This window comes from Panthera uncia, chromosome A2 (assembly GCF_023721935.1).
Source record: "Panthera uncia isolate 11264 chromosome A2, Puncia_PCG_1.0, whole genome shotgun sequence".
NCBI classification, from domain to species: domain Eukaryota; kingdom Metazoa; phylum Chordata; class Mammalia; order Carnivora; family Felidae; genus Panthera; species Panthera uncia.
Window position 1 is genome coordinate 49,164,535 of NC_064816.1, and position 19,763 is coordinate 49,184,297.

Genomic DNA, 19,763 nt, shown 5'->3' on the forward strand with positions numbered 1-19,763 from the left:
AATGGGGTGTAGACAACACCAAGCTATCCTAATGACACACAGCACAGGCCCCTGAGATCTGCTGGTCAGAGCTCTGGGAAGGACTATCCCCCTCATTCCCTTCTCAGGAAACTCCATGCCCACCCGAAGGCTAGCCCTCAGCCAGGCAGGGACCTGCGCAAGTTTCTTGTGCTGGGAAGGTCCCAGCTTCTCCGAAGAGAGGGTTCCCCTGTCTCAATCACACTGGAAGCTGGAGAAGGCTGACTTCCCTGTGCCCAAGCAGGAATCTCAAGAAGGCCAAGGAATTTCCCTACAGCCTTGTCTAAAAGTTCTCAGCTTGGATAGTCCAGGCCTGAAAAGAATCAATCCTACCCATGGTCCTCAACCCCTCAGGAAAACCATGTTTTCCTGAGGGGGTACTGGTTCCCAAACAGGAAAGTTTTCACATCCTAGAGATTCAGAAGGACTTGACCAACCAGTGCTCTCAACCACCTCCATGTTGTGGCTGCTTCGGCCTCTTCTGAAAGTCCCCAGACAACATAGCAAAGACAACCTATTAGTGCCAGACCCCTCTCATCCAGTCACAACTCGGGGGAGGAGTGCCTCCATGGGCCACTCAAAGGTCAACTTCTTTAAAGAAGCAAGAGTCCCAGGGGCCACACTGAGGTGGGATCTCTGTATTCATCTCCTCCCAAAGGGAAAAGTCAATTTGCCTGCCTTGGCTGAGGGCAAACCACAAACCTCCCCGTGTCCATGATGGCTTCCTTGCCCCTAGAGAGCCATCTGGGCCACAGGGTGATGGTACTTCAGCCTCACGTGGGGCCCCTGCCTGAAGCATTTTCCTCACTCTGCTCCCACCTGTGCTGAAGCCTGAGGGATGGGGCTATGGTTTGGTGCCCACTCCAACCTCTTTCCCTTCCCTGTGTTCCCCTGACACTCCTTCACCTGCCCAACCCTGCTTTCCTAACCCCACCCACACTCCTAGGTGCATCTCTGGGCAGCCCCTTCCTCAGCAAGGTGGCAGCTGGCTGGATGCATGGTGACTTGGAGGCACTCAGACCCCACCTCAAAGGGATTGACATCCCTCTTCCCTCCCACTAACCCACTCCAGTCATGACCCTGCCCCAAAGAGGTGGGCAGTAGCCTCAGCCTCTGAGGGGCGGTTCTAACATCCCCCCCTCCCACAACAGGGCTCCATTGCCCCCACACTCCCCCAGCAGTCCCCTTGGGGGAACAGGGGCCCTGCACACAGTGCACACACAGCAGCCACTCCTGTTCCTCATTGTCCTGCCCCCATTACCCTCCTCTCCTCCTCATGCCATCCCCCTGCACTCCAGTCTGCTGTCCACACCTCACCTCTCCATTTGCCTCCTTCCCTGTCCCTATTCCTTCTCCATCTTCCCGGCCACCTCCCCACTACCTCCAGGCTCTCTGCATCAGGGTCCCCTCTCCCCTACACTCTTCATCTCTCCTTTCCCCATTTCTCTGCCTCTCCACCCCTTCTCTCCCCTTTCTCATTCTGGCTCTCTCCCATCTCTCCCCCTTCCCAGATACTGGCTCCTGCCCACCCACCCTGTAGCCTGCCAACACTGGGCTTTGGTTTGGATCTTTAAGGAACTCACTTCTGCCCCCCACTGCCTCCCATGAGGCTCCCCAGACCCTCCCATTTAGCACAGGCCCCAGGTGTAGAGCCCCACACTGCAGGTAGAGCCCTGGGGGAGCGGGAGAGGGGAGCATGGGGCTGGAGCCAGAGCACCAGACGAAAGGTGTTTGCCCAGGATGGGGGAGTCGGTGGAGAGGGTGGAAGGTCAAGACTTGGTAAGTTCCAGGTTTCAGGAATCCTACCAGGACCCAGCATCTGACTCCAATTAGGGTCCAGATGGGGGTCTCAGGCAGAGGATTTCTAGGGTCTGTCTTGGAAACCCTCTCAGGTCCAAGTCCTATGGAAATGAACACAAGATTGGCAAATACATGGCACTCGCTGCTTTTCTCCCCTCCTTTGGATGAGACCCGGATAGGAAGTGATGACAAGCTTCCCCACTGAACCTGCAGAGGCCTCGTGCTCCTGCTACACAGTGGACCAGTACTTCCTCCCAGTACCTGAAGACAGTAGTAGGCACACTAGATGAAACCAACCTGCCACCTGAACTGGGAGCTGAAAGGGGCTGTCCATGTCCCAGGCCAGATGGCTCTACTGCCTGCCAGGTCCACCAGGCAGCGAGGGGAGTTTAGAAACACCTGGAGTCTCCCTCACTTGCTCCCGGCCAAAGGGAAAGGAGACGCCCCCCCATTAGGAGGGGAAAGAGAGAGAAGACTCCCCATCTGCCCCCCGCCACACACACTTACACACACACATACGCGCGTGCACACATACACTCACTCTGTCACACACATGCACGCGCGCACACATACACACACACACACACACACACACTCATGCCTCAGCTCCAAGCACTGCCCATTGGGCTGCAGACCCTGGGCATACCGCAAGGCGAGAGGTGGGCAAGGGGAGGAAGTGGAGGTAGGGATAGGGTTACAAGGCCTGGGGATGGGGACAGGGGGTACCCTGTTCAGAGGTGACCTGCAAGTTCAAGTTATGCAGAAAAAGTATCAAAGAGGCAAGACAGTCTCTGCCCTTGGCAGATGCCTGGGCTGGGGGCATGAGAAGGGGCAGAGGGGTGATGTATCCCCTAATTCCCCACTCTCGGGCCCCCCTCCCAAACCCCCAGCCCTGACAACAGGGCCAAGAAGTCTGTGCTGTACAAAACAGGCTGGGGTCAAGGGTCCAGTCACTGGTGAGACACCCCAGCAGAGAGGAGGCCGGGCCAGCCCCAGGTTGAGCCCCTTCCAGCCCCAGCTGCCATGATCAGATGCCATCAAGACAGGAGTCCGAGCACCCCCTCCTACTGCCTCCAGAGCCTGTCTGTCCTCAGTCTCTGGGCTGCCCAGGGCCCCAGTCAGCCGTTGACAGGGAGGCCCTGTGCTTTCTCCCTCAGTGCAGCTCAGACTCCTTTGGGAGAGGTGAGAACAGGCTGGAGCGGGTGGCAGAGAGGCCCCAGGGAGGCTGGTGGCGCCTGGAGCTCTGTAATGATATGATGGAACCATCATCGGAGGAGAAAAAAATAGGAAAAAGTCCGGTCCACCCTAGGCCAATGTCTTGAATAAGTTTCTGCAGGAGGCAGGGACCAGAGGAGGCAAGGATACAGCCAGGCAGCAGCCCTCCAGACTGAGGGGGCCTGGGGAACTGGAACCATGGCGTCTCTTCCCCTGGAGACTTTGCAGGGTCCCCAGGCCAGGCTAGGGAGAAAAGGAGAAGCCCAAGGGCCCGGGGCTCCAGCTCCCTTAGGTCAGTTGAGGGAAGAGCAGAATCAGGCCCTCCCCCACACTGCATCCCAGCCCCGATCTCTTCAAAGCCTGGAGCTACAGGCAGGTAGCAGATGAGAAGTCAGTCCTCGATGGGGTCTTCCCCTGGAGCTTGAATGAAGGGATGAGAGGGCAGGCAACGGGAGAAGCTGAGGACAGGTCAATTCCTGGGCTGTGATCCTGGCCCTCAGGGTCCCTGTGAGTGAGCGACGGGACAGGGGAGGACTCCCCATCCGGAGACATCACCCCCTGGCCGCAACACAGAGCTTACTGTAGAGCCCACAAAATCTATGAGAGAGAGAGAGAGAGAGAGAATTGGAGAAAGTCAGAGACTGCCAGGGCATTGGGGCTCCCCTCAGCCACTTCTCAGGTGGGGTGGGCAAAGCTGGGCAGGGAAGTGACCTGCACAGGCTGTGAAATCCCAGCCAGGCCTCTGCCTAGCTGGATGATCTTGAGCCATTTGACCCCTCTGAGTCTCAATTTCCTCATCTATACAATGGTCATAATAGCCTCCTTCACAGAGTGATTCTGAGGGGTGAAAAAGACATAAATAATTATAGCTAAGGGCTTTTTCACAATGTTTAGTGCCTAGTAAATGCTGGAAATGATGGTAATTTATTTTATTTTTTACTTTTGTCCCAGAGGTCTGGCTCAGAACTGAACTGGAGGGATGGAGACCCACAGAGGCTGAGGGAAGGCAAACTGGGGCTCCTTCACATCGCTCTTAGCACTGAGAATAGGGCACTTTGGGGAAGGAGGAGAGGACGCTGGCTGGGCCCATCTCACCCATTTGCACCCCCAGACCCCTTCTTCAGAAAGGCGGTGGCTCTTAGTAATGCACTTCTGGAAGCTGCCACCAGAGGGCAGGCCCTGACCTCACACCAAGAGCACAGAAACCACCAGGTGTCAGGGTCTCCAGGGACAGGAGGCTCACAGACAGGTTTTAGCAGCCCAGCAGCCCAGGAGGGCCCCCGAAAAGGAAGCAGGCAGCAGGGAAGAGTCTGGCCTTTGAATTTGGACCTGGGTTCAAATCCTGGCTGCACTGCTTCGGTGACCTTGGGCAAGTTAACTGCACCTCCCTGGGGACTCACCTTTCGCATTTGTAAAATGGTGGCCATGATGTCTGCTTGATGGGGAGTCTTGAGCAGTGACAGTTTTTTCTGAGTATTCATCAAGTGCCCCTTAATAGACATAATCTTTCTTCTTCACAAGACAGCCCTGTAAGGTGGTACTATTTCCACCACCCTCATTTTATGAAGTGCAGGAAACTAAGGCTCAAGGACATGAAGCCATTTCTTTGATCAACCTGCTTCCCACACAGACGGTCTGCCTTCAGTCCAAGGGTTCCACCACCAAACTAACCTGCCTCCTGCCAGATGAGATAATAAGCCTCACTGCCATTATTCCCATTTTATAGGTGAGAGACTCCAAGAGAGGAATATAATTAATGGAGAGTGCTAAATATACACCCAGCACATGCTAATGTAACATGCAGGGTGCGACTGTGAAAACCACTACTCCTATTTCTCACTGCAGGGAACGCACACGCAGACAGACGGGTGTCTGTCCACTGGTGCCATCCCTGCCCACCCCCCACCCCCCCGCCCCCCGGCCCCTTGCTCCAGGGGCAGGGTAGGCTCCTGGCTCAGAAGACCAACCCTTCTTTGGAGAGTAATCTGGCACTGCCATTACAATTGTAAGTGTGCAACTCCACTTCTGAAAAAGCACCCAGAAAACATTGTATATAACAAGGCACAAAGATGTCTAGCCTAGCATTGTCAGTGATGGTAAAATCCTGGAAACCTCCCTACCAGTCCCTAAAAGGAGAATGGTTAAGAAATTACAGTTCCTCCATCTGATGTAATGCTAAGCACTGGATATAAAGGGTTCTCCATAAAAGGATAAAGAAAGATCTTTCAGATATGCTCTAGGGTTGGGCACAAGAAGCAAGGGATTTGTTTAGGATGATGCCTATCCTGTGTTATATTAGCACATAACACTACTATATATTTTATAAAGGGACATATAACATATGTTATGTACATATATGCATAAATATCTGATAACAGTGGTTAGCACTGAGCCTCTGGCCTCATGTGTCAATTTTTTCTTTGCTGTATTTCAGTGTTACTTGATACATACAAAAGTTGATATGTAATATACTACGTATACAAACACCTGTGTGGGCTCACCATGAAAGAACTGTGATCGCCAATAATTTGTACATGCCTACACACCCACATCTCATGCTCCTGGCCTCCCCTCTTCTATCCCAACCACAGATAACCATCATCCTATCTTCTGTATTTATTGTTTCTTTGCTTAAAAAAATATATACAGTACTACCATAAACATATTTATTATTAAGCCACACATTATTTCATGTCTCTTGGTTTTTTATTGAGCTCCATAAAAATATCATTCTGTCATCTTCTGGAACTCTATTTTTTTCCCTCTCTTTCTCAATATTATGTTTCCAGGATGTGTCCATTCTGTTACTTATAACTAAAGTGTATTCATTCATTATGCACTATTCCATAATATGAATATATCGCCATTTATTTATCCATCCTCCTGTCAATGGCCATTGTTTTCAGTAGTTTGCTATTTGAAACTGCTGCTAAGACCGTCCAAGCACATTTCTCATGGGTTTATACTCCTGGTTGGGTCTGCTGGGTCACAGGCATGCAAATGTTGGGATTTGAGGAATAACGTCAAATGGCTTTCACTGCCTGCACCCTTTCCAGCTCTGGTTTTGTCTGAGTACTCTGTGACACCTCTGGGCCCCACCCCCGGCCCCAAGCGCACTCGCCTTTGTTCTCCTGCTTGAGCTCCTCCTGCAGCAGGTCTGTTTGCCGGTTGCCCAGCACAAAGGCGAGGAAGGAGAGGATGAGGGCGTTGAGGATGCCGATGATGGCCAGGATGTACGCCCAGCGCACTGAACAGTCCCCCAGGGAGTACTTCCCGGTCTTGGCCCCACACATGTCCCGGATCGTCTCGGCGTCCCAGCCGTCGGGGAAGATCATGCAGCCCAGCACAAGGCACAGAGCTGAGGGGACGCGAGGCCGGGCACACCGCCATGGTCAGGGAGGAAGAGAGAAGGGGTTGAGTACTCCCCAGAGCCAGAGGACCACCACAGCCCTCCAGGCTGGGCTGCGCAGCCCCCCCACCCCCGCCTGCCACCCCCTACCCCACCTCCATCCCCCCCCCTCTGCCCCCGCACCCCCCCTCCCCCCCCCCACCCGTCAACCCAAGAGCCTGTTAACCGCTTCTGTGGGTTCCAGAAACTTTAGGGTCTGAGATGGCCTCCTGCCTCGGGGAGCAGCTTTCTGGGACCCATAATGCCCCCATCAAATCAACTCCTCCAGGAAGCCTTGGTGCAAATACAAGAAAATAGTAACTCACGCTCAGCTGCTTCAGCTCCCTTTAGCATCCTGACCATGCTTACCCCCTCCCATCCTCCTCGTTCTTTATTTTTGTCATTCATTCAACAAACATTTATTGAGCGCCATTCCCTTTCCTTCAAGATGCTGGACCTACGTTCTCATTCACGCAGTTGAGTGCTGCTCTCAAAGAAAAGACTGGGGTAAGTTCTTTCACTTACTGGGTGTACAACCTTGGGGATGCCACCTGTCTGTGTCTGTGTCATGGAAATAACAGCACTACCGCACAGGGTGGTGGTGAGGATTAAAGGAAGTCAGGTGTGTAAGGCACTCAGTCCCGGGCATTTTCTCACTGAGGGCCCCGCGTGTGCAGGCACTAGACTGGGCAGGGGATGGGGGCATTGCTTGCACTCCAGCCTCACAGAGTTTGCAGTTAGGTGGGGGAAAGGTCCGTGAGAGCAAAGACATTACAGGGCTGGGGCTCAAATCCTTACTCACGTCTTTTCTAGATGTGGGAACTTAGGCCAGTTCCTTCACCCGTGAGCCTATTTTCTCATCTGTAAAATGGGGCTAATGATGGCATCCAAGTCATTGCAAAGATTACAGGAGGCAGCAAATGTAAATGCTTGACATAGTAAATCCCAGATAAATGTTAAATGTTATTATTACTATCATCAAAGCTAGTCATAATGATAAAAAGAATAGCCACATAAATAAGGAAATTATTGGGGAGCAGGGAGCTTAGTTTCAGGCGGTGGAGGAGGGGAAACAGGGAGAGGCCAAGAAGAGGCTTCTACAGAAATAGGCCCCTGCTGGTTCCCCACCTTGGCATCCACTCACCAGTGTTTAGTGACCCACCTCTGCCAATCCAAACCCAAATAGTCTGTCTGGGTAGGCTCTTTGCAGTGCCCAGCCTAGTTGGTGGGACCTAAGTCTGAGCCAAACAGCACAAGCCCCACACAGCCAAAGAGAGCCAACCAGGCTCAGTAAGCAACCGGGGGCTGTGACCTTCCACTCCTGCCATGCGGTGTGAGCAGCTAGCCTTGTGACTTGTGACTGTGTCTGCGGCTTGATGTTGCCCTCTCGGTGTTCGACAGTCCCACCAGCAACAAGGTTACTGTGTCTGAGACCTGAAGTTTCCACACCAGGCCCATGGGGTGCTTAACCTGGGTTTTAGAAGACAGTGATGACAAAGAGAGGGTGGTGGTCAGTGCTGCCCACTGTCTCAGAGGCCCATCTAGTCCCCAGGGTGGGGAGGACGCCCTCAGCCTTGTCACGTGTCTCCCTCACCTATCGTTCAAGCAAGTGCTCCCTAGGCTCCAGACTCCCGTCTACCAGTGCGCCGGGGCCCCTCGCTCTAAGGTTTTGCCTCCTGTAGCCTTCCTCCGTCCTCCTGTGACACGACAGTATTCCCCACATCCCTAGGTTGTGCTCCTCGTCCTGATGCAGGGCTCCCCCTGCAGGGCTCCCCCTGCTGCATCAGGTCACAGCACCGTGACCACACACACATTTAGGGCTGTGTCCCCTCTCCCCGTGCTTGCCTGCTGCGAAAAGGGTTCTTGGCAAACGGAGACGGCAAATGCAAGAAGCCCTGGGGTGAGAATGAGCTTGGGGGAGCTAAAGAATCCCACAAGTTCGAAGATGCACTTTCGCTACCCAAATGGAGAGGTAAGCTCAGGGGGAAATCGGTGCTGGAGATGTAAATTTGGGAGCTGTGGGAAGGTTAATCCCTGGGACTGGAGTTCTGGATACAGAGAAGGCCTAGGACTGAGCGCTTGGGAGGGAGGAGAGGAGGAGCCTACGGAGAAGGTCCATCCGCCCACCTCCCCAAATATCCCAGATATTTTGCAAGGCCCTCCAGGCCCCTGTCGGAGACGAGAGGAGGTTCCAACGCCGGGGTCGGGGAAGGGGAGCGAAGGAGCGCCCTGGGTATCTGAGGGCTCCGGCCCAGGAGGCGCGCTCCCGCCTCCTCAGCGAAAGGCTGGGGGTGACGAAAAGAGCCTGGGCATGGGCCAAGTCCACCCAGCCCCTCCGTTTCCCCTCCCCACAGGCCCATTTCCTCTCCAGCCCAGAGCGTCGCCGTTTCCATGGAGACGGCGCCCGCACCCAGAGCTCCCGGCGGCACAGCCGGGCTCGCAGGGCGGGCCTCTCCCTTTGGCAGCTCCGCGCTCAGCCCTCAAGGACTTTTCTTCCCGTGGCCCTGCGCCCGCACGCTCTCGCTCTCACCGCCCACGTGCCTCTCTCAGTCGCGTGCCTCCCCATTCCTTTCTCTTGTCCACCCTTTCATCTTTCTTGTTCTGCATTTGTCTCTTGTTCTGCTACTGTCTCTCGGGCATGTCTGCATCGCGCTCAAGGGTTGGCCTCGACCCTCCCTCTCCCCTTGTCTGGTTAGATCTCTCTGCATTTAACATTCTTTCATCAGCCCTCCTCTTCTCTCATCCTTTTCTCGCTTCTCTTCCTTCTCTGGATCTAGCACCTGGCCCTTTCCTCTCTCCGGCTCTCCCTTCGAACACTGCACACGTAAATCCCGAGGGCCAGTAATGTGCCGGACATTGTGCAGGATGCTGGGGCCCCTGGAGGCGTGGTCTTCAGAAGAGGTGTGTGGAAGAAATAAAATCAAGTCAGTACACAAACAGAATGCTTATGCATGTCAAGGAGTGCTTGCAAGGAAGCACACTCGGGGTGGAGACCCAGAATAACAGGATGCTGGGAGAGGGAGGGGGTGGACCTCTCCATCTCTAACCCACTCTCTCTGCCTTCTCTGTTCTGCAGCGTTGTAGGTGGTGGCTATGGGGCGCCCAAGGCTGCTCAGGGAATGGGAAACACCCAGAAGTCAAGCAAATGGAGAAAAACCAATCAGATGGCTTCCCTGGGCCTGGGAGAAGAGAGGAAAAGACCACTAGGGACAGCCTAAAACAAGGAAGTGACAAAGAGTTTCAACCATCAGGAGATAGAATGACTCCAGGTAAGGCAGGTTTCATCCCCACGTGCTGAATGAGGAAACTGAGGCTGAAGTCTTTGGAGTCTGAGTTCGAGTCTCTTTTGGAAATAATGAGCCGGCTGCTTTGAATCACACACACAGGTGTGGGGTGCCATGTGGGGTAGGGCTTCTCAAAGGAAGCATTTTTTTTTAAATTTTTTTTTTTCAACGTTTTTTATTTATTTTTGGGACAGAGAGAGACAGAGCATGAACGGGGGAGGGGCAGAGAGAGAGGGAGACACAGAATCGGAAACAGGCTCCAGGCTCCGAGCCATCAGCCCAGAGCCCGACGCGGGGCTCGAACTCACAGACCGCGAGATCGTGACCTGGCTGAAGTCGGACGTCAAAGGAAGCATTTTTGACATTTGACCTGATAATATTTCATGATGGGGGGCTGTCCTGTGCCTTGTGGGATGTGGCACATCTCCCCCCGCCCCACACCCCACCCCTGCCGTCATCATAAAAAACATCTCCAGATATTGCCAAATGTCCCCTGGGTGGGGGGTAGGGGGGGTGGGGGGGAGGGGGGCCAACCTGTCCCTGGCTGAGAACCACTAGTATGGGGAAGGGGCCCTCTGATGGGGCATCTCTATCCATTACCCTTCAGTCCACTGACTTCCCCTGCTCCAAGCAGCCAGAAAGTGTTGTGACAAAATTAATAATATGAATATTCATAATATGATAATAATGTTAACAAAGAGCATTGAGTGCTTAACTACATGCCAGGGTGCAGAGCTCCTGACACCATGATCTTGTTTAATGCTATTACAAATCTATAAGGTAGGGAAAATCATGATCCTCATTTTATAGATGAGAAAACAGGTTCAGAGGAAACACGTATCATATCTCATGACACAGAGCTAGTCAGTGGTGGGATCTGTATTTAAACCCAGACAGGTCTTTACTTAACATTTTTCTTTTAATAGCCTCACTTTTTAACTTAGAGGCATTTACTTAAAAAGTAAGCTTTATATCACTATCATAGAAAAGGAAACCAGGATCATTTGCCACAAATAGAAGGAAACTATAAATATAATGAAACCAAAACAATGTTCTTAGATCCTAGCTGGATACTTTTGCCTGCCAAATGCTCTGAGCATTCTCTCTCTGTTTAAGAGGTTTAATAGTGTGTGAGGAATTAAGGAAATACTAGCACCAAACTGAGCCTTTCTCCTTGAAGCCATGAGACACTGCCCACCTTGCATGGCCTCAAAAGGAAGCTGAACTCCATTCTTCACTATGTTGCTTTAGGCAAAGTTGGTTTACCACTCTGGGCCTTGGTTTCTTCATCTGTAAAATGGGATCATGACATCCACCCCACTTATTTCATAGCACTTTTGTGAGAATCAACTGGCAGGTGAGAAGAGGTATGCAAATTATTCCTGGTGAAGTGGGGACAGGTCATGGCAACTCTTGGGGAAGTGGAAAAAAAATTTGGACAAAAGAAATAAGTCTTTTTCCAGATAGTCAAGAACGGTGAACAGTCACTGCCTGTGGAAGGTGATTAGCTTAATTTTTACACATAATCATGACAGAGACCAGTACTTTGCTACTATATCTGTTCATCCCTCTTCCTTACTATTATAGCCCCCAGTTTTTGCTGAGAACTTGACCATCAAAAATAAAGCTTCCAGCTACCTTTGCAGCTACATGACTAGGCCACATGAGTAGGTAAAAATGCATGCAGATGTGCTATGAGTCTTCACGGAAAATAACTTTATATAAACAGATTTGTAAGGTTGCTAGAATGTGCTCTTTGCCCCTTTTTTGTCACCCATTCCTCCATCCTGCTGCCTGGAATGCAGAGGTGATGGCTAGGGCTCTAGCAACCATCTTCAACTATGAGGACAAGGGCCTTACCCAAGAGTGGTGAAGCAGAGCTCTAAAAAGAGCTCTAGGGGCGCCTGGGTGGCGCAGTCGGTTAAGCGTCCGACTTCAGCCAGGTCACGATCTCGCGGTCCGTGAGTTCGAGCCCCGCGTCAGGCTCTGGGCTGATGGCTCGGAGCCTGGAGCCTGTTTCAGATTCTGTGTCTCCCTCTCTCTCTGCCCCTCCCCCGTTCATGCTCTGTCTCTCTCTGTCCCAAAAATAAATAAAAACGTTGAAAAAAAAAATTTTTAATAAAAAAAAAAAAAAAAGAGCTCTTGACTTCAGGGGCTACAATACCAGCTCTGGACTGTCTAACTCTTGGGCATTTGTTTTATATAAGAGACTGAACCTTGGGTCATTAGACCACAATTATTTGGGGTTTTCCTATCACATGCAGCCAAATCTAGTCCTAACTGTTATAGTAATGTGTTATTCCTTTTAAAGTTTGTATCACATATATGTATTGGGAGAACAGTTTTTTAATTGTGTGTCCTTGGGCAAGTCACTGCACCTCTCTGAACCTCCGTTGTGTCATCATAGGGATGGTGATATTTACTTCTTAAGGCCACAACGTATATTGGGTGGTCACCATCATCACTGTAATGGGGGTATGTCTCATTGTTTGTAGCGTGTGAAGGTGGGACATCTACTCTGCTTGGAGAACAACATGGCAGTATCTATAAGAATCGTACATGCACTTATCCCTGACTCAAAAATGTACCCTATGGCTAAACTTGTGCGTGTACACAGAGGGTGTGTATGGAGTATATTCACTGCACCGCCATCTTTATAACAAAGGACTGCAATGTCTATTAAGAGGGAACTGATTAAATAAAGGCTGGTCTATCCATGCCATGGAATACTGCAAAGCTATTAAAATAAGTGGAGAACAATTGTATACACTGTCATGGAAAACCTTCTAAGATACATTAAGAAATTTTAAAAATCAAGGTTCACATTACAATGTATAGTATAATCCCATCTATGGCTTTAAGAAGGATGTACCTTTTTTTTTTTTTTTTTTTTTTTTTTTAGTGTTTATTTATTTTTGAGAGAGAGACAGAGTGTGGGCAGTGGAGGGGCAGAGAGAGGGAGACACAGAACTGGAAGCAGGCTTCAGGTTCTGGGCTGTTAGCACAGAGCCCAACGTGGGGCTCAAACTCATGAACTATGAGATTGTGACCTGAGCCAAAGTCGGAGGCTGAACCAACTAACCCACCCAGGTGCCCCAAGAAGGATGTATGTACCTTCTTACAAGGTAGAACAGGTAGAAGGAATGAGCATCTGTGAGGACTGACACAGGAAGCTTTCTGACACGTGATGTCTGCTGCAACAAACAGCTGAAACGTAATTTTAAGTAGGCTCCATGCCCCACATGGGGCTGGAACTCACAGCCCTGAGATCAAGAGTCACATGTTCTACCCACTGAGCCAGCCAGGCACCCTAGCAATTGTCATTTTAAAAAGTCAAGCAATGGGGCGCCTGGGTGGCTCAGTCGGTTAAGAAACCGACTTCAGCTCAGGTCACGATCTCGCGGTCCGTGAGTTCGAGCCCCGCATCGGGCTCTGGGCTGATGGCTCAGAGCCTGGAGCCTGCTTCCGATTCTGTGTCTCCCTCTCTCTCTGCCCCTCCCCTGTTCATGCTCTGTCTCTCTCTGTCCCAAAAATAAATAAACGTTAAAAAAAATTAAAAATAAAATAAAATAAAATAAAAAGTCAAGCATATAGTGTTTCAGGCACTGTTCTAACTGCTCTATGTTTATGAATGAATTGTTATCCCCATTTGTATAGATGAAGAAACAGGCCCCAAAAGGTTAAGTGATGTGCCCAAGGTCACACAGCTAGAGAGAGTAGAGCTGGGGTGCATACTCTGAACCACCTCTCCTCTCCAATACATTAGCAGGTAGACAGCCACACATAGGCATGTTCTCTCTTGTTTCAAAAAGGCAGGGGGCAGTCCCTACACACAGTGGGATGTTATTCAGCCTTAAAAAGGAAGGAAATTCTGACACACACTACAACATGGAGGAACCGTGAGGACATTATGTTCAGTGAAATGTACTAGTCACAGAAAGACAAATACTGTGTAGGCTTCCACTTATATGCTGTCCCTAGAGGAGTCAAATTAACAGAGACAGAAAGTAGGAAGGTGGTTGCCAGGGGCTGGGGGAGGGGTGTGGGGGGTTAGTGTTTAAAGGGAACAGAGATTCAGTTTTGCAAGATGAAAAAGAGTTCTGGAAGAGAGAGATGGATGTGGTTCACGACATGGTGAATGTCCTTAACACCAAGGAATTGTGCAGTTAAAAAATGGTTAAAATGGTACATTTTATGTTATGTGTATTTTACCATGAGAGAGTGAGAGGGAGAGAGAGGAAGAAAGTAAGTAGGGGCAACACAAAAATGACATGATATATTTACCTCATGGACATGTATGTGCACAGAAAAAGATCTAGGGGAAATGGAAATTAAATTTATAAGAGTGGTGGCCTCTGGGCAGGGAGGGCGTGAGGACTTTAGCCTTTATGTAATGTTTCAGCTTTTCACGGAGTGAACATATTCATGTATTACTCGTGAAATTTAAAAACATCATCTGGGCACCTCAGTGGCTCAGTCAGTTAAGCATCCGGCTCAATTACAGCTCAGGTCATGATCTGGAGGTTCATGGGCTCGAGCCCCACGTCAGGCTCTACACTGACAGTGTGGAGCCTGCTGCTTGGGATTCTCTCTCCCTCTCCCCTTCTCTGTCCCACCCCACCCCCAACTTTCTCAAAATAAACAAACTTTAAAAGATTAAATGAATGAATAAAAATATTGATTTTTCAAAGAATACACATATAAACTTGCATATCTATAAACATTTCTAGAAGTATACAGAAGTAATTTAATGATGGATGCCTCAGAGATGTGGCCTAGGGGGGTGGAGAGGGGGACACTCTTCATTCTGTGCCTTCCTATACTGGTGAAAGTGTCTAACATCTGCACATAACAAAAACTATATTATTACGGACAATCCTTATCCATCTATGCCAGACCATGAAATCCTCTTAAGTTTTTAAAAAATAATTAAGAAACTAAAAGAGAGTTAAAGGAAAGAATGATACTTGAGTTTGGGAATTAAACTTGGGTGAGACCAAAAGTAGTGAAGAATTAATGAGAGAAAATATACGATACACTCAGGTGTTTATTTTCTTTAAAGCTTGTGCTGTAAATGTGCCTTTATGTAAAGCTTTTTAATGATGCATTTTATGCTTAGCTATTTTAATAGCATTTCATTATAACACTGTTACACCATCCTCAAGGGACATTCGCTGAGCTGGGCACTCCCGAGAGGCCTCTGTTTTTGCTCAGCTGCCTGCGCCATGCCTGACATGCCACAGCTGTTACCCTTTACTGAGGGGTCAGACAGGATGTCCCCAGGGCTTTTTGTCCCTAGGCAGACTCCACAGAGGCTTGCTATAGACTGAATTATGTCCCTACAAAATTCATACGTTGAAGCCCTAACCCCCAGTGGGATGGTATTTGGAGGTGATTAGGGTTTGGTGAGGTCTCATGATGGGATTAGCACCCCTATAGGAGGAGACACCGGAGAGCTTGCCCCCCCCCCCCACCTCGTCAGCTCACAGCCAGAGGGCGCCTCTGCAAGGCAGGGGGGGGGGGGACTCTCACCAGAGCAAGACCTTGCCCGAGGAGGAACAAATGCTGTGAGCATCAAGTTGCTACATCTGAGAGCCATACGGCTGAGAAAAAGTGTGATTCCATTCATATACAGTTCAAAAACAGGCAAAACTAACCTCCAGGATGAAAACTCAGGATAGTGATTACCTTTGGGTAGTGACTGAAGGGGGCATCAGGTTCCTGGTCTGTATGCTATTTCCACAGGCACGTTCACTTTGTGCAAATTCTCTGAGCCGCAGAGGTAATGATTTTTGTGCTTTTCTCTAAATATGTTATACTTCAATAAAAGCCAACTTTAAAAAAGGCTACATATGTAATGTGTCATAAGTAAACAGAAGAAAGAACCTAAATGCCCACCGATAAACCACAGGTTAGACAGAGCACATCTGTGCAATGGCACACCACGTAGTCCTGAAAGGGACAAAGGAAGCCTTGGTGTGCTGATGTGGGATGGCATGTGGGTGTGCTAAGTGAAAGACAAAGTCCAGAGCAATGTATGTGGCACGATGCTAGCATTCTCTAAGGAGTGGGGAAAGAGTGTGTATGTGTGTGTGTGTGTGTGTGTTCTTCCATGGACATAAATATTTCTGGAAGAGTTTACAAGACACTGATAACCTTGATTACTTTTTTTTAAGTTTATTTATTTTGAGAGAGAGAGAGAGAGAGAAAGCATGAGTCTAGGAGGGGCAGAGAGAGGGAGGGGGAGAGAGAGAATCCCTAGTAGGCTCCACGCTGTCAGCACAGAGCTGGATGCGGAGCTCGATCTCACGAACTGTGAAAACTCACGCCCCAGACTTGGTTACTTCTAGGGAGGGGAACTGAGTGTCTGGAGGACAGGAGGGGAGGGAGACATTGTACTGACAACCTGCTGCACATTTTGGATTCAGAGCCATGTGAAAGAGTGACCCACTGAAGCCATAAGGTGGGCAGGAGCTGTCTACTAGTAGGTGACTATTGCCAGAGATTCTCACTCACTTGCAATGAAATAATGAAAGCAACAAAAACGGCAATGCACAGCCCAAATGTAACTCTCAGAAATAATGGGTTAGTCACAAAAACATAAAAATGAAAATCTCTAAACCCCTTTTGACTGAGCTTGCCAATTTCTGGGAATTTATCCTAAGAAAACCCTCATGGATATGCTCTAAGTTTTAGCTACAAGGATGTCCATCATGTGGTTACCTATAAGAGAGAGAAGAGGAGGAGAGGGAGAAATAATAAAGGAAGAACAGAAAGAAAGAAGCAACTTATTTTCCAGCAATATGGGAATATAGCTCTTTCATAACTTGGAATACCACTTAGCTATGAAACTTTAATATAAATTTGCTCAGGCAGCTATTGAAGAAGACTTAATGATACAGAAAATACTTATGATATGTTAGGTTTCCAGAGGCTGTAGAAATTAATGCACTATAATTTCACTTTGGGAAAAAATAGTTACATAGCTACAGCAAATAGTTATATAGAATTTACCGTGGCAGACACTATAGTACTTTACACACCTTAGATCATTTAATCTGCACAACAATCTGCATTATTATTTTCTTTTCCTAGAGGAGGACACTGAGACACAGAGAGGTTATCTAAGTTATCCAAAGTCACAAAACTGGTAAGTTGCAAAACCAGCCAGCAAAAGGCTGAACCCAGAGAGTCTGGCTCCAGAGCCTGCTCATAATGAGTACTCTATATAGTCTTATGAGTGTAGGCCAAGCAGTTAAGAATGACTGCTTCTAAACAATCAGCAAAACTAAAAGGCAACCAATGGAATGGGAGAAGATGTTTGCAAACGACATATCAGAGAAAGGGTTAATATCCAAAATCTATAGAGAACTTATCCAACTCAACACCCAAAACACAAATAATCAAGTGAAGAAATGGGCAAAAGACATGAATAGACACTTCTCCAAAGAAGACATCCAGACGGCCAACTGACACATGAAAAAATGCTCAACATCACTCATCATCTGGGAAACACAAATCAAAACTACACTGAGATACCACCTCACACCTGTCAGAATGTCTAACATTAACAACTCAGGCAACAACAGATGTTGGCGAGGATGCGGAGAAAGAGGGTCTCTTTTGCATCGTTGGTGGGAATGCAAACTGGTGCAGCCACTCTGGGAAACAGTATGGAGGTTCCTCAAAAAATTAAAAATAGAACTACCCTATGACCCCGGAATTGCACTACTAGGTATTTATCCAAGGGATACAGGTATGCTGTTTCGAAGGGACCCCCCAATGTTTATAGCAGCACTATCAACAATAGCCAAAATATGGAAAGAGCCCAAATGTCCATCGATGGATGAATGGATAAAGAAGATGTGATATATATATATATATATATATATATATATACACACACACACAATGGAGTATTACTTGGCAATCAAAAGAATGAAATCTTGCCATTTGCAACTACGTGAATGGAACTAGAGGGTATTATGCTAAGCGAAATTAGAGAAAGACAAATATCCTATGACTTCACTCATACGAGGACTTTAAGATACAAAACAGATAAACATAAGGGAAGGGAAGCAAAAAGAATATAAAAACAGGGAGGGGGGACAAAACATAAGAGACTCTTAAATATAGAGAACAAACAGAGGGCTGCTGGAGGGGTTGTGGGAGGGGGGATGGGCTAAATGGGTAAGGGGCTTAAGGAATCTACTTCTGAAATCATTATTGCACCATGTGCTAACTAACTTGGATGTAAGTTATAAAAAATAAATAAATTATAGAAAGTAAAAAAAAAAAAAAAAGAATGCTTCTGGGAGCGTGAGATTACAGATGTAGTTTTGTTCATCTATAGTCCCCAGTTTTTCTACAAAGAACAGTGATGACTTTACAAAGCAGTAAAGGTCTTAGGAAAGGGGAGGAACACAGAGCAGCAATCCAGCATAGAACACACGGCCAGCTGCTTGCATTGCCTGTGAGTCCCTCCTTCAGGTTTAGAAAAGGATCAGGCTGCATTTGGAGCTGAGAGGAGCCCAGTGAAGAGTTTGCATCCGCATTGAGATCCCAGCACTCCAATGAATTGCTTCCCCAGTCCCCGGTGCAGTCATGACCAGTGGCAACAACCTCTGACAGGCTGACCCTCCAAGGGAAGGAGGGTGTCTACAGGCCCCTGCTCCTAAGTCTGAGCACTGGTTCTGCTCCCCCAAGACAAGCGAGACTGTAACAGTCAGTTCCTACAGGTCAGCTCCAACCCACTGGATTTGTGTAGATCGAGGCCCAACCTTAGTGCCTCTATCAGCCCGATATGCTGGGGCTCGGGACTGCTGTAACTGGGCTCACCATCTCCCATCCAACACCCAGATGCTAGGAGGCACCTGACCCCACCCTTCCCCTCACCCCCACATGCAACCCATTCCCAAGGTCGACTGCCTTGATCTCCAAAACTATCCAGGATCTGACTTCTCTCCACCTCTACTACAACCATCTGTCCAACCTGCCATGACCCCCTCCTAACTAGATGACCACTGGGGCCTCCTAACTAAGTTCTCAGCTCCCATACTTATCTCATCAGCAGCTGCTCTCCACTCAGCATCCACAGTGAACTTTCAGAAACAGAAGGTGCCACTCCCCTGCTCAGTGCCCTCTGCAAGCTCCCCAGAAGCACTCAGAAGAAAGCACTGAGGTAGGCTCACCCACCTTCCTTGGAGCCATTAAGCTTCCATGCCCTAAAATTCTAGCCTCACTGGCCTCCTTTCTGTCCCTTAAAACAAGTCAGGTTCAGCCCCACATAGAGGCCTTTGTACTGACCATTCCCTCTTCCTGGGACACTCTCTTCCTCTGAAATTCAGTCCCCAGCTCCTGGTTCCTGATCTTGAGGACACTACAGGGTAGTAGGGGAACTAGTAAGAAGACAAATAATAGTGGGTGGGGGGATGGGTGAAATAGGTGAAAGGGATTAAGAGCACACTTGTCTTGATGAGCACAGAGTAATGTATGCAACGGCTGAATCACTATATTGTACCCCTGAAACTAGTATTGTACTGTATGTTAACTACACTCGAATTAAAATAAAAATTTTTCTAAATGAGAAGACCAATAATTGTATCTGGTGTCACAGAAACTGTTACAGAGAGATGGACCCCCATCACTTTGTGGGGTAATCATTTGGGAAGAGTATTTACTTCACCACCCACACCAGGCCCAGACTGCACCAAGCACATGGCCTTTTAATAACCTTTGAACCCACCCACCCATGCATCCCCCATTGCCCTGGCTCAGCTCCGCCACATCTTCTCTTGGGTTTGGTCCAAAGTCTCCTCTCCCTCTAGTTCGGACCAGGCCCTCCCAGGTGGTTCCATCCCTTCTCCGTCCCCCTCTGGCTCCTCCAGGCAGGCATCCTTTCTCGAGGCCATCCTTCTCAGTGTCTCAGTTGCTAATCTCAGCAGCTGCTCTGGCTCTTCTCTCCAAGCCTCCATTTCTGGCTTCTTTTCAACCTGCTGCTAGGCTCTCCTCTTCTCCCTGCACATTCTTCCCGGGGTAATTTCACCCACCCTCAGACT

At 49.0% G+C, this 19,763-nt stretch overlaps 1 protein-coding gene across 1 annotated transcript in view; it reads right to left on the reverse strand.

Annotated features, from left to right (window-relative positions):
* Positions 1–1,087: 1,087 nt before the first annotated feature.
* LHFPL4 (LHFPL tetraspan subfamily member 4) overlaps positions 1,088–19,763 on the reverse strand; it is a 30,687-nt gene continuing 12,011 nt past the window's right edge. The window contains exons 2-3 of the mRNA XM_049640936.1: positions 6,155–6,391; positions 1,088–3,630 (exon numbers count right to left, since the gene is read on the reverse strand). Of these exons, the coding sequence (XP_049496893.1) occupies positions 3,530–3,630; positions 6,155–6,391 (338 nt within the window). The 3' untranslated portion in view covers positions 1,088–3,529. The remainder of the gene's footprint in view (positions 3,631–6,154; positions 6,392–19,763) is intronic.